The sequence below is a fragment of the Oratosquilla oratoria genome, chromosome 11 (genome assembly GCF_046742065.1).
Source record: "Oratosquilla oratoria isolate Oo_2021 chromosome 11, ASM4674206v1, whole genome shotgun sequence".
In the NCBI taxonomy this organism is placed as follows: Eukaryota; Metazoa; Arthropoda; class Malacostraca; order Stomatopoda; family Squillidae; genus Oratosquilla; species Oratosquilla oratoria.
In genome coordinates this window covers 45,214,455-45,240,960 of record NC_134787.1, presented here as the reverse complement: position 1 = coordinate 45,240,960, position 26,506 = coordinate 45,214,455, and the positions used below count along the sequence as shown (strand labels likewise).

General features: G+C 47.5%; 1 protein-coding gene across 15 annotated transcripts in view; it reads right to left on the bottom strand.

Annotated features, from left to right (window-relative positions):
* MTA1-like (metastasis associated 1-like) overlaps window positions 1-26,506 on the bottom strand; it is a 302,424-nt gene that overhangs the window by 144,407 nt on the left and 131,511 nt on the right. For all 15 annotated transcript variants that reach the window (XM_076192744.1, XM_076192742.1, XM_076192745.1 and 12 more), the window contains exon 4: window positions 3,473-3,834. In XM_076192744.1, the coding sequence (XP_076048859.1) occupies window positions 3,473-3,834 (362 nt within the window). The remainder of the gene's footprint in view (window positions 1-3,472; window positions 3,835-26,506) is intronic.

Genomic DNA, 26,506 nt, shown 5'->3' with positions numbered 1-26,506 from the left:
GAGGAGGGAGGGAAAGGGGAAGAGGAGGGAGGGAAAGGGGAAGAGGAGGGAGGGGAAGGGGAAGGGGAAAAGGAGGGAGGGGAAGGGGAAAAGGAGGGAGGGGGAGGGGAAGGGGAAGGGGAAAAGGAGGGAGGGGAAGGGGAAAAGGAGGGAGGGGAAGGGGAAGGGGAAAAGGAGGGAGGGGAAGGGGAAGGGGAGGGAGGGGAAGAGGAGGGAGGGAAAGGGGAAGAGGAGGGAGGGAAAGGGGAAGAGGAGGGAGGGAAAGGGGAAGAGGAGGGAGGGAAAGGGGAAGAGGAGGGAGGGAAAGGGGAAGAGGAGGGAGGGAAAGGGGAAGAGGAGGGAGGGAAAGGGGAAGAGGAGGGAGGGAAAGGGGAAGAGGAGGGAGGGAAGGGGGAAGAGGAGGGAGGGAGGGGGAAGAGGAGGGATGGAAGGAGGAAGAGGAGAGAGGGAAGGGGGAATAAGAGGGAGGCAAGGGGGAAGAAGAGGGAGGGGCAAGGGGAAGAGGAGGGAGGGAAAGGGGAAGAGGAGGGAGGGAAAGGGGAAGAGGAGGGAGGGAAAGGGGAAGAGGAGGGAGGGAAAGGGGAAGAGGAGGGAGGGATAGGGGAAGAGGAGGGAGGGAAAGGGGAAGAGGAGGGAGGGAAAGGGGAAGAGGAGGGAGGGAAAGGGGAAGAGGAGGGAGGAGGAAGAGGAGGGAGGAGGAAGAGGAGGGAGGAGGAAGAGGAGAGAGAAGGAAGAGGAGAGAGAAGGAAGAGGAGAGAGAAGGAAGAGAATGGTGGGGGAAGAGAATGGTGGGGGAAAAGAAGGGTGGGAGACGAGAAAGGAGAGGGAGACGAGAAAGGAGAGGAAGAGGAGGGAAGGGAGAAGAAGAGGCGGGAAGAGGAAGGAGGCGGGAGGAGAAAGGAGGCGGGAGGAGGAGGAAGGAGGCGGGGGGAGGAGGAAGGAGGCGGGAGGAGGAGGAAGGAGACGGGAGGCGTGAGGAGGAGGGAGGCGTGAGGAGGAGGGAGGCGGGAGGAGGAGGAAGGAGGAGGAAGGAGGCGGGAGGAGGAGGAAGGAGGCGGGAGGAGGAGGAAGAAGGAGGAAGGAGGCGGGAGGAGGAGGAAGAAGGAGGAAGGAGGCGGGAGGAGGAGGAAGAAGGAGGAAGGAGGCGGGAGGAGGAGGAAGGAGGCGGGAGGAGGAGGAAGGAGGCGGGAGGAGGAGGAAGGAGGCGGGAGGAGGAGGAAGGAGGCGGGAGGAGGAGGAAGGAGGCGGGAGGAGGAGGAAGGAGGCGGGAGGAGGAGGAAGGAGGCGGGAGGAGGAGGAAGGAGGCGGGAGGAGGAGGAGGAAGGAGGCGGGAGGAGGAGGAAGGAGGCGGGAGGAGGAGGAGGGAGGCGGGAGGAGGAGGAAGGAGGCGGGAGGAGGAGGAAGGAGGCGGGAGGAGGAGGAAGGAGGCGGGAGGAGGAGGAAGGAGGCGGGAGGAGGAGGAAGGAGGCGGGAGGAGGAGGAAGGAGGCGGGAGGAGGAGGAAGGAGGCGGGAGGAGGAGGAAGGAGGCGGGAGGAGGAGGAAGGCGGGAGGATGAGGAAGGCGGGAGGAGGAGGAAGGTGGGAAGAGGAAGGAGGCGGAAGAGGGGGGAAATGGAGGAAGGAGGACGGGGAAGGTGGATGGAGAAGAGGGATGGTGATGGAGAAGGAGAAGGAAAAGATCAGGAGCGGGGAAGGGAGTGAGAGATGAGGGAAGGAGATGGGAGAAGGTGGTGACGACAGCAAAGGGGATGGGGAAGGGGGATGGGGAAGGGGGATGGGGAAGGGGGAGAGGGAAGGGGGAGAGGGAAGGGGGAGAGGGAAGGGGGAGAGGGAAGGGGGAGAGGGAAGGGGGAGAGGGAAGGGGGAGAGGGAAGGGGGAGAGGGAAGGGGGAGGGAGAGGGAAGGGGGAGGGAGAGGGAAGGGGGAGGGAGATGGGAGACGGCGGGAGAAGGGGACAGGGAAGGGGGAGAGGTAAGGGAGCGGGAGAAGAGGGTCGGGGGATGGGGAAGGTGGATGGAGAAGAGATACTATGGCGATGGGGAAGGGAATGGAGGCCGGGGACGGGGAAGGGAGAGGGAGACGACGGGAGGGGAGGAAGGGTGGCGGGGAAGAGGGGAGGGGAGGGGAGGGGAGGGGAGGGGAGGGGAAAGGGAAGAGGGGAGGGGAGGAAAGGGAAGAGGGAAGGGGAGGAAAGGGAAGAGGGAAGGGGAGGAAAGGGAAGGGGAGGAGAGGAAAGGGAAGAGGGAAGGGGAGGAAAGGGAAGAGGGAAGGGGAGGAAAGGGAAGAGGGAAGGGGAGGAAAGGGAAGAGGGGAGGAAAGGGAAGAGGGAAGGGGAGGAAAGGGAAGAGGGAAGGGGAGGAAAGGGAAGAGGGAAGGGGAGGGGAGGAGAGGGAAAGGGAAGAGGGAAGGGGAGGGGAGGAAAGGGAAGAGGGAAAGGGAAGAGGGAAGGGGAGGGAAAAAGGGTGAGAGGGATGAGGGAAAAGGGAGGAGGGGGAGATGAAAGCGGGAAGAATGAAAAGGGAAGTGGAGAGAGGGAGGAGAGAGGGGAAAGGGAGGAGGGATGAAGACAGAAAGGAGGAAGAAGAGTATGAGAAAAATACGTGGGAACAAGAGGAAATGGGGAGACGGGAGATGGGGGAGAGGAAGAAAAAGAAAAATGAAGATGAAAAGATGGGGAGGAGGAGTAGAAGATGGAAGTGGAAGGGGAGAACGATGGGGAGAACGATGGGGAAGGAGGATGGGAAGGGGGGAGGGGGAAAGTGGAAATGGAGGGAATTAGGAGAAAAATGGGAGGAATAAAAGAGAAGGAAATGGATGAGGAAGACAAGGTTGGAACTGGGAAAGGGAGGGGATTAGGAGGAAAAAAAAGTGGGAAAAGGGATGAGGAAGCAGAGGGAGGGTGGAAGAGAGGGAAGGTGGGAAGGGTGTAAGAGGAGGAAAACGGCGCGGAGAAAAGGAAGGAGGAAATAGGATGGAAAAGGGAAGAAAAGGGAAGGGAAGGGAAAGGAAGAAAATGGAGTAGGAGGAGGAAAAGGTTGGAGGAAGAGGATGAGGAGGAGGCAGGTTTGGGGGATTTGGAGGAAGGGGAAGAAGAGGCAGTTATAGATGAAAAAGGGCAACCTAGTCCAAGAGGTAAGCGGCGGTAAGAAAATGGTTAGCCGGAAAAAAATAGAAATACAAATAATAATAATAATAATAATAATAATACCGGTAATAACAATAACAACAATGATAATAACAATAATAATAATAATAATACCGGTAATAACAATAACAACAATAATAATAATAACAATAATAATAATAACAATAACAATAATAATAATAATAATAATAATAACAATAATAATAATAACAATAATAATCCCCTACAGTGCCTTTTTTTCCTGGGGCTGCTGTCCAAGGCCACTGCCACCACCTTCAGGGTCACTCCCCTCCCGTTTGCTGCAATGCACTAAGTTCCCCCACTCACCTCCTTTTTTAGGTAGGCCAGCAGTGCTTCCGTTTCATTGAGGAGTGTGACTGTGCACTTGCCGCGGATGTGTGTGGCCGGCAAGGTCTCGATTTGTCGCGATAGGAAAAGTTCACGGTGCTTCAGTTGGTGCCGTTCCCCAGAGTTCAGCGTTTCACCTGTGCTGGTGATGTACGTGCCGCCGCCCCCGCCACCGCCGCCGCCGCCTCCACCTCCACCGCCACCGCCGCCACCGCCGCCGCCGCCGCCACCACCGCCGCCGCCACCACCGCCGCCGCCGCCGCCACCACCGCCGCCACCGCCACCGCCTCCGCCACCGCCATCCTCCCCATTATCGTCGGAGTCTTCATCATCTAAGGCACCTGCAAAAGAAACAAGTCGAGTTAGACTACAAAACACAACCAATACATTACTTGTTATTTTGCTATCCAAAGGTCTCAACACAGAAACACAAATTAATCGACGATAACGGTTCTTGTAACCGCCGATAGGGTGATCACGCTATGGAAAACCGAGTGACGGCAGCTCCACTCTACGGACGAAGTTTGCTGCCGTCCCCAAAGACCTGGATCACGCCCTCTCTGCTGGGGAAGGGGGCAGTCATGATCCAGACTCGTTGACGTCATCAGGTCGAGAAAAATAATGGATGACGTCCAACCAGCACTCGTTGAACCGGCAAGAGAGATCTGCAAGGTTTTACTAGATCCTCATCGTACTGGAATTCCAAGAAACACTACTGCGGATGATGATGATGATGATGATGATGATGTGATGATGATGATGATGATGATGATGATGATGATGATGATGATGATGATGAAGCTACGACGAGGTTCAGTAGCAGGATCACGCCAGCCTTGGCGCCTACGACTGCACAGACATAGAACATAAGAATATAAGAACATAAGAAATAAAGGAGACTGCAAAAGACCATAAGGCCTACACTAGGCAGCTCCGTATCCATCACCACCTGTCGTCCCCATCCATAAAGTTGTCTAATCGTTTTTTAAAACAACTGATAGTTTCAGCGCTTACTACGTGGTTACTAAGTTTATTCCATTCATCGACCACCCTATTTGTAAACCAATTCTTGCCTATTTCCTTCTTAAATCTAAATTTGTCCAGTTTATACCCATTACTGCGAGTCCTGCCCTGTTGTTTTATTATGATGACCTTGTTTGCATCACCCTTGTTATAGCCTTTGATCCACTTGAACACTTCTATTAGATCACCCCGCACTCTGCGTCTTTCCAGAGAGTGTAAGTTTAGGTGCCTAAGCCTCTCTTCGTAAGGCAAATTTCCGAGTCCTTGTATCATTTTGGTCATTCTTCTCTGTACTGATTCTAGTGAATTTATGTCCATTCTGTAGGACGGAGACCAAAACTGTACCGCATAGTCAAGGATGGGTCTAACTATCGCTAGATAGAGTTTGATAATTACCTCTGCACTTCTATTCGTTACCGTCCTAGCAATGAAGCCTAATGCTCTGTTTGCTTTATTTCTGGCGCTAATGCACTGCTTCCTGGTTTTAAGGTCCATAGGTGTCACCTTCAAGAAGGCCAGACTGATGGCCAGGGCTGACCATAGCAGCCTTCGACCTCAGGACGGTACTACAACCCACTTGGTACGAGGCTATTATCCACCTGGGTCCAGGTAGATGGGTGGAATCCATCTTCCACAGGATCCGCCTTGGATATCGTTGGAAGTGGCAAGTGTTACACGCAGGGAGAGAAAGAAAATCACGAAGACTGCAAATTTTGTGGGGCTGCGGTCCAACAATCCCTCCGCCACGCCACTACCTGCTACAGTGCTCATCAGCCATTCTTCGCCTGGGCCTCACACCTCGGAAGGAAGGGTGGCGTGGCACCTCGCTCGCCCTTTTCTCTTCAGAGGCAACCCTCAGTCAGCTATCTAAAGACACCTCCTCCCCCCCCCAACTGGGGCTGTCTAGGGTCGTGGGGTGCCCGACATTCCTGATCTACTCCAGGTATAGTACCGCCATTCCCAACAGTGGCATAAAGTGGGCATCGCCACCTGATTTCAAGTATAAACTGTTCGCCGCTAGGTTCAGGTCCGACGGGTGCCAGCCCCGCAACCTTAATTTTAGTTAACGAGTTAGGACGAAGGACACTCACAAGTTCACTTCATTTCCCTCCCTCCCTCCCTTTAGTCGATTTCCAACTCTGACAATATGGCAAACCTCCGCCATAAAACGAGGAGGGAAGAGGAGGAAACTGGCTGCTTGGACTGCTATACAATCCAAATACACAATTATTACAATAGTTCTTTAGTAACACCCCTTCCTCCTCCTTACAAACACCACCCCTAATCCACACCCATATACTACACCAAACCCGATAATCACATAATGAAACTCGAATATCAACATAAGTCGATCAATCAATCAATCCGCTGCCCCCGGTCTCTTCTACAGAAGACCCGCAACCTTCAGGTAACCGGCAACACCTTCGACAGGTACCACAATAATAATAATACCGGAAAAAAAATTGTCCCCGACAACAGCCCCTCCACCGTACGTACGGCAACTCCTTTGATAATTTTTACAGTCGCATACGCAAACACCTCACCAACTCACTTCCGTTCTTGACAACCTTAACACTTTCCGTACGGGGTGGGTGGGTGGGTGGGTGGGTGGGTGTGTGTGTGTGTGTGTGTGTGTGTGTGTGTGTGTGTGTGTGTGTGTGTGTGTGTTTTTTTCTTTAACTATTCTTCTGTTATGGCTTCCACTGGGCAAACCTATATGCTATATTGCCATCCCCGTCGGATACAGGAGGTACAAGATCCTCTACGCTTCAATAGCTCACATCAATCGTCCATCAATTTCAACATCTAGAAAGCTTACCCAATGCAGGTCTCTATTTATCATTCATGTCCCATTCTTTCCACTCAGTGCTATTGTAGTAGTAGTACAGTGGTGGTAGTAGTATTAGTGGTGGTGGTTATGTTAGTGATATCCACCTGCAACTTTCCACTTCACAAACTTTTCTCAACCTTTACACAAACACATTTCAAATAATTGCATTTAGAATCATTGAAGTGCAACACTACTACAGTCGCTACAATTATTCCATAGCTGCTGCTACTACTACTACTACTGTGATTTCCATTTGTGATGTATACAAACCAAAATGCCCTTTCCCCCTCAAAAGGGGGAGTGGCCGAGTGAAAGAAAGCACACATTCAAAAGAACTGGATAAATTTGTTTTTTTTTCTTTCTTTTTTTTTTAACTTGAAGTTACAGTGTGAATAATTCGCTAGTGGACAGCGACATCAATCTTACAATCCATGACCGTCGCGCAGAGGATTCGAACCACCGCCTATAGACCCAAGAGAGTCCACAGCACCCGCCTTTAACCACTCGACCACAGACGATCTAAAAGTGTACTAACTCGTAATCTAACTGATTACCGAGATTGGGGAGGTTGCTAACTGCCACCCATAAACCACGTTTTTTGCAGTACACCTAATCGCACCAGTGGGAATGGTAAGGACTAGATCGAATCCCCCTCACGCTTCGTCATCGTAACTATGTGAATAATTCGCTAGTGGACAGCGACATCAATCTTACAATCCATGACCGTCGCGCAGAGGATTCGAACCACCGCCTATAGACCCAAGAGAGTCCACAGCACCCGCCTTTAACCACTCGACCACAGACGATCTAAAAGTGTACTAACTCGTAATCTAACTGATTACCGAGATTGGGGAGGTTGCTAACTGCCACCCATATAACCACCTTTTTACAGTACACCTAATCGCACCAGTGGGAATGGTAAGGACTAGATCGAATCCCCCTCACGCTTCGTCATCGTAACTATGTGAATAATTCGCTAGTGGACAGCGACATCAATCTTACAATCCATGACCGTCGCGCAGAGGATTCGAACCACCGCCTATAGACCCAAGAGAGTCCACAGCACCCGCCTTTAACCACTCGACCACAGACGATCTAAAAGTGTACTAACTCGTAATCTAACTGATTACCGAGATTGGGGAGGTTGCTAACTGCCACCCATATAACCACCTTTTTACAGTACACCTAATCGCACCAGTGGGAATGGTAAGGACTAGATCGAATCCCCCTCACGCTTCGTCATCGTAACTATGTGAATAATTCGCTAGTGGACAGCGACATCAATCTTACAATCCATGACCGTCGCGCAGAGGATTCGAACCACCGCCTATAGACCCAAGAGAGTCCACAGCACCCGCCTTTAACCACTCGACCACAGACGATCTAAAAGTGTACTAACTCGTAATCTAACTGATTACCGAGATTGGGGAGGTTGCTAACTGCCACCCATATAACCACCTTTTTACAGTACACCTAATCGCACCAGTGGGAATGGTAAGGACTAGATCGAATCCCCCTCACGCTTCGTCATCGTAACTATGTGAATAATTCGCTAGTGGACAGCGATTAGGTGGTGCGATTAGGTGGTGCGATTAGGTGTACTGTAAAAAGGTGGTTATATGGGTGGCAGTTAGCAACCTCCCCAATCTCGGTAATCAGTTAGATTACGAGTTAGTACACTTTTAGATCGTCTGTGGTCGAGTGGTTAAAGGCGGGTGCTGTGGACTCTCTTGGGTCTATAGGCGGTGGTTCGAATCCTCTGCGCGACGGTCATGGATTGTAAGATTGATGTCGCTGTCCACTAGCGAATTATTCACATAGTTACGATGACGAAGCGTGAGGGGGATTCGATCTAGTCCTTACCATTCCCACTGGTGCGATTAGGTGTACTGTAAAAAGGTGGTTATATGGGTGGCAGTTAGCAACCTCCCCAATCTCGGTAATCAGTTAGATTACGAGTTAGTACACTTTTAGATCGTCTGTGGTCGAGTGGTTAAAGGCGGGTGCTGTGGACTCTCTTGGGTCTATAGGCGGTGGTTCGAATCCTCTGCGCGACGGTCATGGATTGTAAGATTGATGTCGCTGTCCACTAGCGAATTATTCACATAGTTACGATGACGAAGCGTGAGGGGGATTCGATCTAGTCCTTACCATTCCCACTGGTGCGATTAGGTGTACTGTAAAGAAAGGAGGTTATATGGGTGGCAGTTAGCAACCTCCCCAATCTCGGTAATCAGTTAGATTACGAGTTAGTACACTTTTAGATCGTCTGTGGTCGAGTGGTTAAAGGCGGGTGCTGTGGACTCTCTTGGGTCTATAGGCGGTGGTTCGAATCCTCTGCGCGACGGTCATGGATTGTAAGATTGATGTCGCTGTCCACTAGCGAATTATTCACATAGTTACGATGACGAAGCGTGAGGGGGATTCGATCTAGTCCTTACCATTCCCACTGGTGCGATTAGGTGTACTGTAAATTTTGGTGGTTATATGGGTGGCAGTTAGCAACCTCCCCAATCTCGGTAATCAGTTAGATTACGAGTTAGTACACTTTTAGATCGTCTGTGGTCGAGTGGTTAAAGGCGGGTGCTGTGGACTCTGTGGGGTATATAAGGTGTGGTACGAATCCTCTGCGAGACGGTCATGGATTGTAAAATTGAAGTTACAGGACTACTATGTTAATTTCATATTTTCCTGCTGTACTATACATTCGCATGGTTGGATGCCTGTTTCATCACACGGCGTGCCATTCACTTCACCCATAACCATACCACGCACATCCCAACCCAGCGGCAGCAGCAGTGCTGAAGTCCACTGCAGCCTAACGCCCACCCACCCACCCGGACAAGACCACCCTCCTCCATACCTGCACCGTCCCTAAGAATTCACCTTCACCCTCACCCCCACCCTCCACCTCCATTTTGAACGCGATCACACTCCATCTCTGAGGTCGCAGGCCCCGACGGTCACGGGGAGTGGCATGACAAGGCCGTGTCATCACGGGGCCAGTCCAAACATGGCAACCTGTACCCAGCCCCCCGACCCCACAACCACCTTCCTTCCTTACTTCCTTCACTTATGACCACATCAACCAGAAAAAAAATAGGAATAAACCTCAACACAACCCCTTTCCCTAAAAAGGTATGGTAACTTAGGTTTGATTAAGTAAGGTTGGTTACGTGTGGCGAGTCAATTATGTTCGGATACGTTAGGTTGGGTTAGGATGACTTGGGTTGGAGTGGGTTGGGGTGGGTTGGGGTAGGTTAGGTTAGGTTTGGTTGGTTTTGGTTTAGTTACATGGATTATATATGGTATGGTTGGGTTGGGTTACGTTATATGATTTAGGTATGGTTGGGTTGGGTTATACTGGGTTAGGAGCCCCGTTAGGTCCAAGCACTGTGCTGTTCACGGGGTCAGGTGCTCTGAGAGGACGAGACTTTACGGCAATGAGAAACAAGTTTATCTCCATAATTTACGAAGAATTTGGTTAACTTTGGCAAAAATATTTCCAACGATACCAACAATAACAACAAATTCAATTCAGTTGGTCACAGTAAAACTGGCAGCCATGGAACCCTCGGAGCCTTTCTGGGATATCTACGGATTTTTTGCTTCCAGATGGAACTCCATACTTTTAACTATATATACATTATATATATATATATATATATATATATATATATATATATATATATATATATATATAATATATATATATATATATATATATATATATATATATATATATATGGTTCTGCCAAGGGATTCGAACCCTGACCTGTGCGTGTGGGATAAGCGAGAGGGAAGGCTGCGACGAGGGAGTGGGGGACCTTAGTTGTCGTAGGGAGGAGTGCATTTGAATAAAGACAAAGTCAAGCAAGTATTTTCACTTGAGCATGTTAAATTTTCCGACAGTCGAAGGGAGGAGGGATCTCTGCTACACCTTGGCTCTTTCTTTTGGGCTATAAGGGTCCACTGCCCGATGCCACTTGAGCGTAATGAGCTCGTGCGCACGCATGTGTATACTACATCAAGTACAAGGTAGGACGTGTCTTGCACTGTGGGTGTAACTTGGTATTCTCCTTAATTCAACTTTACCTTAAAATAAGAAACAAACACACGCTTCCCAATATTCTGGATGTCAACAAACCTTCCAATATTGGCATGGTCATCCATTCTGATGCAAACAAAAAACAATGTACAAAATGCAAACCAGTCCTCTTTGGATGTAGTTCCAACATCCAGGAGGGGTTGCTGTGTGCGCGCCTAAGTCCACCGATATCGACCAGAGCGCTTGCAGATACCCTGTACTTAGAGCAACATCAAATATAATTCCAATGCACACAATTACTCGCAGGCTTTTGTACACGCAAGTACGAGCGACCTATGTCCCATACTACAATCCATTTTATACGCGCCCACTCCTCCCTACATCCACCACAGCAAGCAGAGCCAAGAGGCTCGCTCGGAGCCAATTAGGTGCGATGGTCCGCGGGGAGACACGGACGCGGCCATTGCATCTACCCCTCCCCCCTCCCCCCTCTCACAACACCCGGGTCCCCTCCATTCCTCCTCCTCCCACACAAATCCCATCCCATGGTCACCCTTGCCGCCAATGCTAACCTTTCTCCCTCCCTCCACCTCATTTCTCTCGCTTTCCTGCCGTAATCCACCCACACCATCTCCTTCCATCCAGTTTCCTCCTTCCTCTGCCCTTACTGCTTTCTACCCATTCAACCCGAACCAGCACCCATGTAGGGTTGAGGCACCCTGTTACCGGCATGAAGCAGTCTTTGTCTTTGACGACAAAGATCTAGACAACTGTCGCACATGATTCACCAAGAACGAACAAACTGAGTCCCTTGTGGGTATCTGTTACGTGATCACGACAACCATGCCTGGCGAACGTAGAACGTCCTTTCAGTCGCAGGTGACTCGAGCCTTTTTCTATCGAATGCACTCCATCAAAGCGTCAAAAAAACGTCCTCCCCCCCCCCTCCTAACACTACTTTCCTTCACCCAGCTTTCGTAGGTGCAACTCTCCCCGTCCACGGATTTCCTCTACCACCAACATTCCCCTTCCTAATCCATCTTTCCCATTACCAAACGCTGCAACTGAAGCCATCTCCCTCCCCACCATCCAATCTCCTTGCACTATCCCCCCCTCCATCAGCAACAGGGCAACTACCCATTTACCCTAATTCCCACACACATCGCATCGTCCCCCGCCCCTAAATTCACTACCTCCCTTTCGCATTCTTCCTTCCCCACCTCGCGTATTGTTCCTAACTCTCCCTCAATGGGGGGCTTTCGCCCTACTACCGAGGCCGTATCCCAGCCCAATAACCAATTAAAATCATTCCCTTTGCCTGTGTCTGTGTCATAATATTCAGTGCTTTGTACTCGTACTTAAAACTGAAGATGTAATTATACGAAAGCGCCCTCTTCCGTTAATGCAACTTCCCTAGTGGTCTTTTTTTCCCCCTGCATTTTAATACACGTTTCTAGTGCTTTTTGCACTTAGTGCGCAAACGCGCGCGCGCGCACACAAACACACAATTATATACATTGCAACGACTAAACCAAATGTCCCTTTCTTGCTAGCTCTCTTATAATCTACACTGCTTAACCACCATCCGCTCCCTCCCTCCCCCAATCCTCCTATCAACGCAACCTTCCACTGCTGGTCGAGTTCGAGTTGCATCTGCCGCTGGCTCGCCCGCCCAAAAACTCGTCTCCACCCTTCCACCAACCAATGAATGCTTCATCATCCCCCTTCCCACACGCACGCGCTCGCGCGCACACACCCAAGTCATGAAGGCCACAGGATTTCTTGGATCCTGAGACAACCAAGATGGCTGGATCATTATATATATATATATATATATATATATATACATATATATATATATATATTATATATATATTCGTGTATGTAACGTGTGTCTTGTCCTGATTTTTTACAAACATCCTACTTGGTTACGATAAATGCAAATGTATATATTTAGATATACCGAAGACAATCGAGACAAGTTGATTCGCCGGAATAATAATAGTAATAATAAAAATAATAATAAAAAACTAATGACAATCCTGAGTAAGAGGACCTGACTGGGGTCTTAATTAAGTGACAAATATTCTTAGAGGAATGAAGTGTTCAATGTCACTTAGAAATGTATATGGACAGCCGGTGGTCAAGAATCTGAGAGATATACAAAACGCCAAAAGTTAAAGACGAAATAGCAAAGCTCATGTGAGACGAAGAAATGCGTAGTACTGAAGGTAGATATCTTGCTGTTCTGTGTGTGTGAGTGCATGCGTGCGTGTGATAAAATAAAAATAATAATAATAACAATCGGTTTATTGACTTAACAGCGATATTGAGATACAATGACCAGGGTTGGGTCCAAGTACAGGCGACTGTACTCAAGTCCAATTGCATGCCATTGTAATTAAGTACAAGTACTTTGTGATAATGAGAACTCCTGTCACATATTCGTAAATACGGAAGTTGTTAGTGTTTGTACAAACACATACGAATACATAGTTAAAAAGTGGGATTCGACACAGCACATCACTGTTTATACCACAAAATTGCAAAACAAGTACATATACTTTATGAAGAACTGCGTTGATAAGGTCGAAGGTTGTTTGTTAGTTGCTTGAGTGAGCTTTAGCTAGAGCAGTTTCATTGATTTTCAAGCGATTGAAACCCCGTATGGAGCCAGCTTTGCATCTGCAAATCTCAGTCGTCGGGCGTCGGCAGCCTCAATGATGAGATTGATGGGGGCACGTGGAAAGCGATGCGTACATGATGACAGATGCGGCATGATGTGGGGTGAAGACGGAAGATTTCACCTTACCCACAAGTCTAAATCCCTCAGGAACGTCAGTACTGAGATAGGATGGAGTCAACACGACAAAACAACGCTACACCCGACCCTGCTAATTGACCCGAGATGGTGAAATTGCACATAGTTAACACGAAAATGCAAAGTTAATAACGTTGCACACTTCGTAGACATTTCACCACGCCTGTTATTGCCATCGTGCCGTAGCCTGCGGTGAACACTAAGACACTTCTTCCATCTTGGTCACTGTACTTGGTGGGTAACCATATCCCTGCTTTAATTTGTATTATTTACTGGTTCAATACCGGTACATGGGAGGACTGTACATTATGCCACTGCATTGAAAGTAGGTTATGTTCCTTAAGTATAGAGGGAGCGAGGTCAACTGGCTGAGCTCAGGCTGCTACGAAACACCATGTCACACCGAAGGCAGGAGGTCACAGACAATGACATGATGGAAGGAACAAGCTAACCCAACATGTTTGCAGATTATGCAAAAACCATGGGAACAATGAAAATGAGGAGGAAGGTAGACTATTGCTAAAAAATCTATATACAATTTTTGGATGGAGCCAAGAATGGGATATGACGTTCAAAATATTGGAAATGGGCAACAGTGGCCAAAGACCATCCTTAAACTATTCCTTGGGAAGTGAACCCATAACAGAAGCAAAAGTGGAGAAAGAGTTGGGAGTCTTGATAAAAGACCACTAACATGATAGACATATTGGCAGGATTGTGGGAGAGTCATGCGCACTACTGCAAAACATAAATGTGGTGTTTCATGTGGATGGGGAAAAATCATAGAAACTGTCAAGTCCATGACTGGAATATGTGTCAGTGGTATGGTCCCCACACAAAGTGAAGGATTTAAGCAAGAACGAAACAATACAAAGGGCAGCAACCAAACTGGTCCCTAGCCTAGCAGATAAAGCCATACGAGGAAAAACTAAAAACACTGGGTCTGCCAACTTTGAAAGATCGAAGAGAAAGAGGTGATATTCCGGTCACTAAAGGGGATAGATTGCATTGACAGAAGAGATCTCCTGATTAAAGATGGGAGGTCTTTAAGAGGTTATGGGAGCAAATTAAGCAAGACCACATTTATAAAGGATAAAGAAATACAGTTTTCTACATGGATGCATAAATACTTGAAATAGCTTAGGAAGTGGTATAGCCCAAGCTAAATAAAACACACGAATTCAAATGTACATATGATAATTGGAAACCAGGGATACAGATTTAGTTGGAACCGTACACGAATCTGAGGTTAGGCAGGGAAAGTGAGATAATACTAGACGGGAACCTACGTTCGTTGCTCCTTTCATGCACACTACAATTAGGTAAATGCACGTCTGTACCCAATGGCTGCCCGACTCGGTTTGTGTGCACGTGCGCGCGTTTAAGGTCACAACACTGGCCCACATAGCTTTACATACGAGTTCTTGAGCTCGTATCCGGGTAGGATTCAACTGTCGTTCACTTGTGCAGCACGTGATACAAGACCATGCTAAAGCACACACACGTAGTGTATATATATATATATATATATATATATATATATATATATATATATATACACATATACACACATACACACATACACACAAACACACACGCGCACGCGAGAAAAATCCAGAGTATATCCAAAGCGACCTTGCTGTCGATATACTCTATCTTGCTGCATTGCGTTTGATTCAAGATAATTGGCGGATGCAGGGATGACCCGTCATCCATGTGGAGGTGAGATGGTACGTGACTCTGACTTAGCATCCCTTGTAGGGAAAATAAAATAAAAATAAAAAATAAAAATAAAATAAAATATCCGCGCGTGTGTGTTATTGTCATAAACGACAGCATTCTTGCAGTTGTTCATTTTCTTCCTGGTATTTTCAAAATTTCTAATTAAAGGTTTTGCTTTGATTGGGTGAGCGTAAACAAGGTCTCCGTATTCTTTCATTTATTTTTCAACGTTTCGTCTTTAATAAGAAATATTAAAGCTGAAAAATAAATTGAAGAATGTGGAGACTTTATTTACGCTCACCCGATCGAAACGAAACCATTAATAAGAAAAACTTAAAAACCAAGAAGAAACTTAATAAATGCAAGTGTGTGTGTGTGTTTATTATATATATATATATACATATATATACATACATACATACATACATACATACACACACACACACACACACACACACACACACACACACACACACACGCATACATATATACTGCAATGAACCTTGCTCCTGGATCGGGACGGCTTTTCCCGATATCCCTTTCTGTCAACACCGGCAGGGAAGGAAGTTCCCACGGGGTGCCTCAGGCAACATTCACGCCGCTTACGAGTCTGGAGCCAGTGCAGAAGCAGCATAGCCAAGGTGGTGGTGCGCCCCCCGCCCCCGGTTGTTCATCACTCTACATCCCTTCTTCGTCCTCCACTCTTGCTGCGAATGCATGCAAGGGCACAGGGCTACGATCTCCATGATGGATGGCCTATGCACAGGAGATACCTTCAACGTCTGATCTAACGGAAAAAAAAGCCTAAAAGAAGGGCAACGCCATAAACGTGTAAATTCGCAAGCGTATCTTGGCCACGTTCCAGATGTATATATCGTCTACTTCAGTCTGCATGCATGCCTCTTAATTTGGTCAACGGCGAGACTGCATCAGTGATTACGTCATGTCGCCACAATTCAAATATTCGTTGTAACTGTTCTATCAAAACTAAGAGAGAGAGAGAGAGAGAGAGAGAGAGAGAGAGAGAGAGAGAGAGAGAGAGAGAGAGAGAGAGAGAGAGAGAGAGAGAGAGAGAGAGGGGGGGTGCGCGCGCGCGTTCGTGCGAATTAAGAATCAATAAATATCTTACGTAATATAAGAGTAGCGACTAGCTATCCCCCTTACCCAGCCACTCCTGCACGTCTGCTACGATACCACGGATCTTTTGCAAAGTGGTTTCTTTCAGTGGTGGCCATCGTTGTCACCACAGACGTATACATACATACATACGAGTACTTACATATATACAGGCGTCTAGCCTGATGAGTTTGACCAGCAAAGGGCAGCAGGCCCAAGGGCCCATGTTGGGAACTCACTCCCTAATGTTACAGCAATGGATGAGTTACAAGTTAATTTCACCTTTGGATTGCCCACCTAAAAACGTCCTTTGCCCTAAGCCCCAATGTAATAACAACAACAGAATATAGTATCACAAATCTGATCTGTGTAAAAATACACAATACGTGTGTGTAATAATATATTACACACACCTGAATGTACACAAACGAACAATTCATGTCGGTTTCTAGTTAACTCGTTTGCGTCATTTCAATGACTCGACGTCACAAGCAACTTCGTGCTGTTCGCAGCAGCAGCAGCAGCAGCAGCAAGCAGCAGTAGCCTGCTGACCTGGTTCTAGAACCCATCCCCCTCCCAGCTTCCTAGTTCATTCAGTTCCATGTATGCACTGAAAAAAATAATGGAAAGATTGTGTGTGTGTGTGTGTGTGTGTGTGTGTGTGTGTGTGTGTGTACATACATAATACATACATACATACACACACACACACACACTTATCAATTTGGTTGCATTTCAAAGGAACACAAAGGCAAACCCATTTGTTTTTCCTTTTGCTGCTTGTGGGTGAGAGGCCATCCCTATCCCCCGCCCAGTGCCTGGGTCAGAGGCAACGCAGCTAGACACAGCACTCCACAGGAGAGCCCGACAACGGAAGCTACATACAGTACATCCATAACAATGGGAAGGCCATGGACTGCAGTTTCCACGACTCGGCACGCGCACCTCCGTCCCATCTCCCCACTGGAGCGGGGCTCGCCACCTGCGCTCTTGAGAAGACAAGGTTCATAAGCCCCACGGGAATGCAGAAACGAATGCTTCAACAACCGATACAAGTCATGCTTTTGTCCACTTTCAATAAAACTCGATTCTTCCCTGGAAAAAAATCGCAAAACAAGAAGAACCTCCCTTTATTCCTATCACTCACTCACTCACTCACTCACTTACTCACTCGCACAAACACACACACACACACACACACACACAATCCCAGAAAAATATAAACGATCTTATTCTGACAAAGGTAAGAACCATAGTACACCACCGCGCGGAACACTGTGTGCACCCACACATCCCTGTTCCATCACTCAGGGTGGGTGAGAGTCCTTCACCTAACTTCGCATCCCCGAAGGCTTGTCTACGGGTGTCTCCTAGACATCCGATAAATAGTAATATTCTTCACATTTCGCAGATATTCAGAGGCATTCTTGAGAAAATTAAAACAAATAACCCTTCCCCACTCGGGTTCCCTCTAAGGGCGAAAGATGGTTGGTTAGATAGGTAGGTAGGTAGGTAGATAGGTAGGTAGGTAGATAGGTAGGTAGGGTAGGTAGGTAGGGTAGGTAGGGTAGGTAGGTAGGTGTGTGTGTGTGTGTGTGTGTGTGTAAGTGTGTGTGTGTGTGTGTGTGTGTGTGTGTGTGTGTAAGTGTGTGTGTGTGTGTGTGTGTAAGTGTGTGTGTGTAAGTGTGTGTGTGTGTGTGTGTAAGTGTGTGTGTGTAAGAGTGTGTGTGTGTGTGTGTGTGTGTGTGAGAGAGAGAGAGAGAGAGAGAGAGAGAGAGAGAGAGAGAGAGAGAGAGAGAGAGAGAGAGAGAGAGAGAGAGAGAGAGATAGAATTGTTACAAGGAATCTTAGTTCCTCAAAAGGTTTTTCCACCCACACTGAGGAGGTACCGAAGGTTACCGGAGATTCACACTAATATTTACACTAATGTTTGTAGCATCTTGTTTAATCGACTTTTGAACTGCTCCACAGAGGAACTGTTTACCACGTCCTTTGGCAGTCTGTTCCAAGTATTGCAGAGTTTACAGGTAAAGAGGTCATCAATCTTGTCACATGAGTAACGAGGGGGACTGAGCTTCCACCCATGACTGCGGGTGGCATTCACATTCAATCTAAAGATATATCGATGGCCAATATTACCAAAACCTTGAAGTATTTAAAAAAAAAACTCTGTTAACTGTCCTCGTAATCTCCTGGTTTCTAGAGAAACGAGCCCCAAAGCCTTGAGATGCCTCTGGTATCTCAGCTCCCAACTTTGCGTCATCCGCAAACTTAGCTATGCGGCTCACAATTCCGACATCTATGTCATTGATATAGATGAAGAGGAGCGGGCCTAATATAGATCCTTGGGTTACTCCACTGGTAGAGGAGACCAGCTAGACGATGCCCCATGGAAGATCTCTTATCAAGTTGGTTAACCATGATCTGCGAAGCCGAAGATCATGTTGTGAGTCTAATACTAGGTTGTTTCCCTCCAGAAACTTGACTATTCTCTCCACAACGAAACCTTCCAGTATCTTCCCTACTATGGAAGTAAGGCTGATAGGTCGGTAATTCCCCGGATTTGCGCGATCCCCTTTCTTAAAGACGGGAGTCACGTTGGTCTCCCGCCAGTCCCTAGGCACTTCTCCTGTCCGCAGAGACTCGCTGAAGATCTGCACTAGGTGGGGAGCCACCTGCTCGCGAACCTCCCGAAGTAGCTTTGGCAAGATTCCATCTGGAACGGGAGACTTGTTTGCGCAAAGTCTGTCCAGTCTGGCTAAGACTTCGATGTTCGTACACTGAAAAATCCTCCAGGGATTTTCCCTAGTGTACCAAAACTGGTTCAAGGATTGCCCCCCTCTACTTCCTCAGAGAATACGGAAGAGAAGTGTGCGTTGATAATCAGCCATCTCAAGGTCTGTGTTCTGAAGCGTTCCACCACTCACTCATAGGACCAATTTTGTTTCTAATTGGTTTTCTTATGTAAACGTATCTAAACTCCTTGGGGTTAGCAATGCAAGAGTCGGCCACTCTCTTCTCTTCACCACGTTTTGCTGCATCTATCATTCTTACCCGCTCGCGCTAACGAATGTATTCTTGGTAGGCAAAACCGCTACAGTTTGCCTTATAGCGGCGACAAGAAGATTTCCTGTACTTGATCGCTCTTCCCATCTCTCGTGCGAACAGTTTAGGTTGCCGACGTTCTTCTCTGACCACTTTATTTGACACAAACTGTGGCTGTTGTGCCGTAAAGCGATCACGGAATGAGTCCCAAGACTCCTGAACGTTGACACCAACACCATCAACTGCCTTAGCACTAACTCCTCCTCTCAGTCCAGCAATGTCAGCTCTTCTCAGATCAGGAATGGTGCTGCTGCTGCTGCGTCTGTGGTTCTTCCCCCGTCGAGTGCAGGCAGCCACGCGCGCGTAATTCTAAGCTACGGCATTGTGATCACTTCCAACTAGGGCCTCATCCACAGATACATTGTGTACTATGCAAAGTAATCCACTTGGAAAAAAGAAACTAACGAAGCAGAGCGCTTTCGTATATTACATCTTCAGTGCTTTTTGCATTGGGTACTATGTAATCCCCCTGTAGGCTCCTGTACCCACTGGGTAAGAAAGGCCTCGTCTGCAAAGTGAAGAAGCCTCCTACTTTCATCGTCCCCTGTTCTGTCTTCCCAGTTTACATGACAGTTGAAATCCCCTAAGATAACCGCTGTATGTTTGCTTGTTAAATAATAAATTTCTGTATACAACTCAACGTCCTCGTCGAGACACTGATGTGGTGGCCTGTAAACTAGAATCTGTACCATTCTTCTCTTAGTTGAAGATCCATGCTAAGTAGCTCATTCCCTGTGTTTCATGTACGCTGTATAGGATACGAGATTTCTCTGATGCACATCGCTACCCCTCCCCTCCCATTCACCCTATCTTTGTGAAACAGTGTATACCATGTAATTTCAAATTCGGAGAGAGAGAGAGAGAGAGAGAGAGAGAGAGAGAGAGAGAGAGAGAGAGAGAGAGAGAGAGAGCGCTCAGTTCTGTATCAATGTATTTCACTCAGGTGCTGAAGAGGGGGGGGGCGTCATTTTCTCCCCTCCCTCCCTACGACCAGGGGACACTCTGGGAATGTTGCTCCACTCAGCTCCAGGGAGTACCCCCTCTCTCTCTCTAAACTGGAATCCAACCATTCTAGACAGCAAATCACCTATGACGTATGGAGTAGAAAGGCTCGTTCACATCCAGGTAACCCGGTTCCGTCTTGTAGTCGCTATCACTGAGTTCTAAATAGACTCGCTGTCCAGAAACAGTGACGCTTCGACTGACGAACTCCGTCCTCCCCACCCCTTGCCTAGAGTGAAGACCTTTGGATGTCCTCCTGCATATCTATCAGACATTTTTTTTTTAACCACAATCAGGGTTCCCAGAACCTGGAATGAAGGTTTGAAGATATTGCAAACATCAGCTACTCGACTTCAGGAATCTTCGATACTTCACTTTGACAGTAATATATATATATATATATATATATATATATATATATATATATATATATATATATATATATATCGTAGCAGTTGGTACCCCTGCCTGCGTGGGAAGGGTTGGCCTTCCTGAGCAGGTCTGGTCTGTTGCGCGGCGTTCAAATTCATAAATCTTCCGTCGCTTGACTAAAACACAAGAGTCCGTTGAGGGGCATACCCATTATGCTAGTTGCAGAGACTGTAATAGCACAGCCAAAAGTAAATTATATTCTTCTTCCGTTTGTTGTTCTCCGAAAAGGATGAACTATTTGCTTTATTCCCATTTTCTCTCAAGCGTTTGTTTGCGTGCGGGTCAACATTATAATGCGTTCGTCATCAAACGTCGCTCATTTTTAAGACTCGTAGCTGCACTGTTAATTCCTCGGAGAAACCACAATAACTGTACTGTATTCTTCCTTATATAAGCGGCGTCTCCTACCCGTCTTACACATACATATTGAATTTGAATCGCCACAGCGCTCATGATAAATCTATCTTCTGGTTACCAGCTGAAATTTACTCTTGGGGAGGGAAAGATGTATATAAATATTAACAATAAAAACAAATCATAATAATATACTATATAATAATAATAATAATATACTATATGGTCAACAGTGAGATTTTATTGGGTATAGTTTGAGATCAAATTCTGGTGTGATAAATGACCCGGCGCGCACCAACCACTGGTCGCCTCACCATCTTCGATCGTTCCCAAGGTGCAATCACACCAGAGGGTGTCTTTACTACGTCAGCAAACGGTCATCACCCAGTCCTAGATCCTCTAGGCTCCTGCTACGTAAAACTTGGGCAGAATCAAAACTGGTCCACGTCCATGCCGCCCTTGCAGTCCATTGTCTGGGTCCCCACTGCGTCCAAGCCGGTCCCCATCAAGTCCTGGCAATTTTGGAAGGACGGGATCTGGTGTGACTGCCCCATAAACAAATATCGGCGCAGCGTCCGCCTCCATCACTATGACGCTAAAGAATTTAGAACACTGACAATATGTGCAGCAGTTGGAGGAACGTTGACGAAAGCCATTCACTGGTCCCTCTGTCCCAATACACTATCGTAACAAACAGGTCAGCGAATGTAAATATGTTGTTGGTATGTGTTTTACTTTTTTTCTTCTTCTGAATATCATCAGATTTCACTCGGTTGAATGGGGACGGGGGCTCCCCACTGAACAACCAACAACTGGCAAGCTGACACAGTTTACAAAAATTAAGAATATAATATGACGTCCTGGACTTTAAACTGATTTTTCTTGCTGCCGACGTGCAATCCCACTGAACAAAGGGAGACCGACCCTCTGGAAGCGAAATACGAAACTAAGACTCGAATCAAAAGAAACCGAAACGCGCGTGACCGAAGATGACGACTCGCAAGGTAACAAGCATGTTCCCCTCTAGGTCCAGGAATTCAGGAAAAGAATAAAGTACTATGAGAACTTGAGAAGTATCTCCTAATACTTAAAGAGGGTGGGAAAAAAAACGAAGGCTGTAACAACATATTGAAATGTCTCGGGGCCACTTGCACTTCGTTGACATGGACAAATCTCACACCCGCACACACGTTTCCTGACGCCAAATCTACGTGTTACATAGAAGTAAATACAGCGTTTTCTTTCAGCAACCAACTAACCAAGCATTGTGTTGTTCATTCACCTCTTCAATACGAGTCAAATTCTAGCGCGCATCAGATGCCCGATGCATCACAATAATCGCGTTATAAAATATAAAGTCACTGCTGTATTACTAATTCTCTTTCGCACAGCAAACATGATCACGCCAGTTCACAAAATTCGCGCAACTACAAAATATCATCAAGACGCCGCCACCGGGATCCTCGTATATCCACTCGCGCCTCATGACGCCTCTGTAGGCGCCATCGTATGGAAGAGGTGCGTTTCACTGCAGTCCCGTAGAGACCAAAAGGTCTGTTGCTGTTTGCATCTCCTTTGTATTCCTGTATTTAGTCCTAGAATTTACAATTTTTCCATGCAACTCCTGCCCATAAAGGGGATCCTAGAAGACACATAATAACCATAGTTTTCGTTGTTACCGGTGTTCCCTACTTGCCCTTGTCATGGCATAGACGGGCAATGGTGATCACCAAAGCAGCAGCTCTGCGCCTCCAGGTCGGTGTAATCGCCAAAGGATCTCATTCAGCCCGGGAGCACCCGCAGTGTGAATGGATTAAACAAATACAGATAAGTTTATTTCAATGAACACAAAGAACATTCTAGCATATCTGTTCTAACGCCAGGATCACGCCTTTCTTTGGCTGGAACCAATGGTCGCTCGAGGGAGGGAGGGAGGGAGGGGGAAAGAACAAAATGGCGAAACGCAATAAAACAAAACACTTCTTGCGCTCACGACACCTTAATGCGGTTTTCTGGGTTCCATTAAACTTTGAAGCACTTGCCTCCAAGTTGGCTAACTTCCACGAATTCGCCTGCATTTGTGAAATCACGATAATAAACAGTAATAATTCCACGGTATTTCTGCCTTTAGCTGAAGAGCACGATTACTTTCAAGTACAGTGCACGAACGTTGTAAAAATTAACAGCCAATGCATGCATATTTACGTACAATACAGGCAAACTGGCAGTCAGGAAGGAGGGGAAGGAGGGAGAGATGAGAGAAAATAGAAAGTGAGAGTGAAAAAGAGAGAGAGATAGGAGAGGGGAGATTATATAGGAGAGAGATGAAGAAAAGGAAAGAGAGGGAATAGAAGACAAAAGAAGAGAGATGAGAGGGGAGAGAGGGAAGAGAGGAGAGCGGAGAGATGGAAGAGGAGATGGAAGAGGAGATGCGAGAGGAGAGAGGAGAGGAGAGCGGAGAGATGGAAAATGATATGGGAGAATATAGGAAAAGAGATGAGAGGGGAAAGAGAAGGGAGAGGAGATGGGAACGAAGAGATGGGGAGGAGAGAAGAGGATATGGGAACGAAGAGATGGGGAGGAGAGGAGAGGAGATGGGAGAGGAGGAGTGGGTAGAGGAGACGAGAGGAAAGGAGGGAAGGAGGGAGGGAGGGAAGGAGGGAGGGAAGGAGGGAGGGAGGGAGTGGGAGGAAGGGAAGGGATGGAAGGTAGGGAAAGGAAGGAAGGAAGGAGGGGATGAGAGGTAGGGAGCTAGGGAGGGGTGGATTGGTGAGATGGATCGATGAGAGATGGGATGGTGGGTTGAGAGGTTGAGTAATTGGAAAATATCTGTATCAGTCCAGTCAACTTCTGTTTTTGAGAGAAAAAAAAGAAAAAAAATTATATAAATATATATATATATATATTTATTTATATATATATATATATATATATATATATATATATATATATATATATATATATATATAAAATCTAAAAGGAGATGGGCATGTTGCTTGCTCAGAGAGAAGTGCAACCCCATCACAAACTAGCCAACCCTTCTTCGGTCGACCCCCGACTTTGCCGCCGGGCGATTTTCATGCAGAGGAAGAAGAAGGGGTGGATCTCCCCCCGGCCCCTCACCTTCCCGCAGCGAATGGGTTAACAGACCCGTGGCCGACGGCGAATCTATCTTCTATATTTCACTTGACTTGCCCCCGGGCAATTTTATCCAACCCCCCCCCCCCACGCCGCCGTGATGGCGATGAAATTCAGCCTCGGTTAGCCACGACGGCGATGTACTTCACATTATCTTTATTCTTGTTATCGTCATGCGATTTCATTCAGTCGAAGGTTAATGAAGAGCGCGTTCAATCCCCTAACTCATCCAATGCCGCCTGGGGATTTTATTCAGCCGGGGGGGGGACGTCCAGCAGTCAATAAACGCAAGTAATCCTACTCCCTACTCAGTTCGATTCATCAGCAACATTATAGTTGTCGTCAGGTGATTTCATTCAACTAAAGGTAACCCAAACTGTAATCGGTGAATACTTATTCTTCTAAAAGGTTAAGTAAAATGCCTGCTGCACACAGTGTGTACAACAGCCATACACGCGTCTTCCCCTGTATGCGTGCGTGCGTGCGTGCGTGCGTGCATGCTATTCCGTAAACTAGACAAAAGAGCCTGGGAGGAAAAAAAACAAAAAACGCCACGGATACCAGCGGCGTTCAATACTGTCAATTTTGTTGTGTTTTGGGAGCATGTAATTGCCGATTGCTGCCGCTTGCGTCCGGGGCTGCCGCGCCAATCCCCGGCTGCTGCCAAAAAGCTGCCACTCCATAAATTGCATTTCGCAACTTTCCATTCAAATTCAATCCCATACTGTGGTAAAGGATTTAATAATAAAGTGTTGATGCAAAACTCCACCTAACCCCGTACCTCCCCCGGCCAACACAATTTTTTTTTTACTGAAATTCTAGTTGCTGATTGGTCCTCTGGGATGAATACTGACCAATAAGCAACCTGGTTATTGACCATACACATCCACCACCAACAACAACTAACAAACTACCACGACAACAACCACACCATCACCACAACTGCTACCCCCATCACCAACACTATTACTACCAGTAGTAGTATTGCTACGACACTAAGCCCACTCACATCACTGCTATACCACTCCCTTTATTAACAATACGACTATTATTACTACTTCACTCCTACAACTAGCACCATCATACTAAACCATCACCATTATTTAACACTACTACTATTACTGCTAATATTTGTATTACTAATACTAGTAGTACTGCTACTACTAATGCTGCTGCCACCATCACTCTAATCACCAGCACCACCACCACGCCATTAATATTCGAGAAACAAGCGGAGCGCGCCCCCTCGTCCTCACCCAACTCGACTCCGCGCCCCCCCCCCTCCCCGATCTCCGTTGTCGGACCACCCGTCCCTGTCCACCCATTCCAATTCCCCTCCATCCCATTCCCGCCCTCACATCTCTTTAACAGCATACCAGTACGGATTCCATCTCTCTCTCTCTCATACATACACACAACACCGAGTACATTTAACGACTTTGAAGCCAATTGTTATGGCAACATCATGATCAACACCAGAATACCGCAATTACTCGTCCGTCGAGCCCAAGCCCCTTCCATGCCATGTGGCGCTTTCCCTTTCATTCCGATTGCCGCCAAGCCGCCAAGTGGCACTCCTCGACAACGACGAGTGCCACATACAATCTGGCTTGAGCAACATAGTAAACTAGGCTTGCTACTCCTTGATCCTGGCCAACAGCTACTGGTGACCACTACTTGCCCTAGTGCTGGCGCCTCTTTGCGAAAAAAATTCCGATATACATACATTATATATATATATATATATATATACAATATATATACACACACACACCTTTTTCCTTTCCCAAATCCATGGGATAATTACCTATTGGCTACCAGTGACTGCCACTCGTGGACGGGGCGTTGGAGCCCGCCGTGCCCTGTGAGTGCACCACATACACACACACAAAAGGCGGCTTCGTCCCCCGGTGGCGGCGGCACTCTTGAACCTCTCCCACGGCCCCGCAGCCTCTCCCTCCTCCGCCGAGCCCGAGCGAGCCCAACCTCCCTCCCTCCCTCAACCCTGACGCCTACTCAAGCAAAACTCCCTCCTGACACTACACCGCCGCGTCAATGGCGTCCGTTTGTGCGACCACACCACCGGCTGCATCGGAGACTCCCCGGACCTGAGCACATCCGGCTCCCATCCCTCTTCCCTCCTTCCAGCCTAACTACTACCACCACGACCAGTAGCAAGAGTAGAAACGGTGAAGGTGCCCGAAGAAGAAGAGGAACGGAGAATACTAGCTCGGACACAATGGAAATGAGGGTGACGAGGAGGGAGAGACAGACAGAAGGAAAATGGAACAGTGAGGTAATTGGGGAAAAAAAGGTTAGGGAAATGGAAGGGAAGGGAAGGGGGGAAATGATGGTAAAGCATAGAGAGGGAAGGGAAAGGATAAGAAAGGAAAGTAAAAGGGAAGAAATAGGACGACAAAG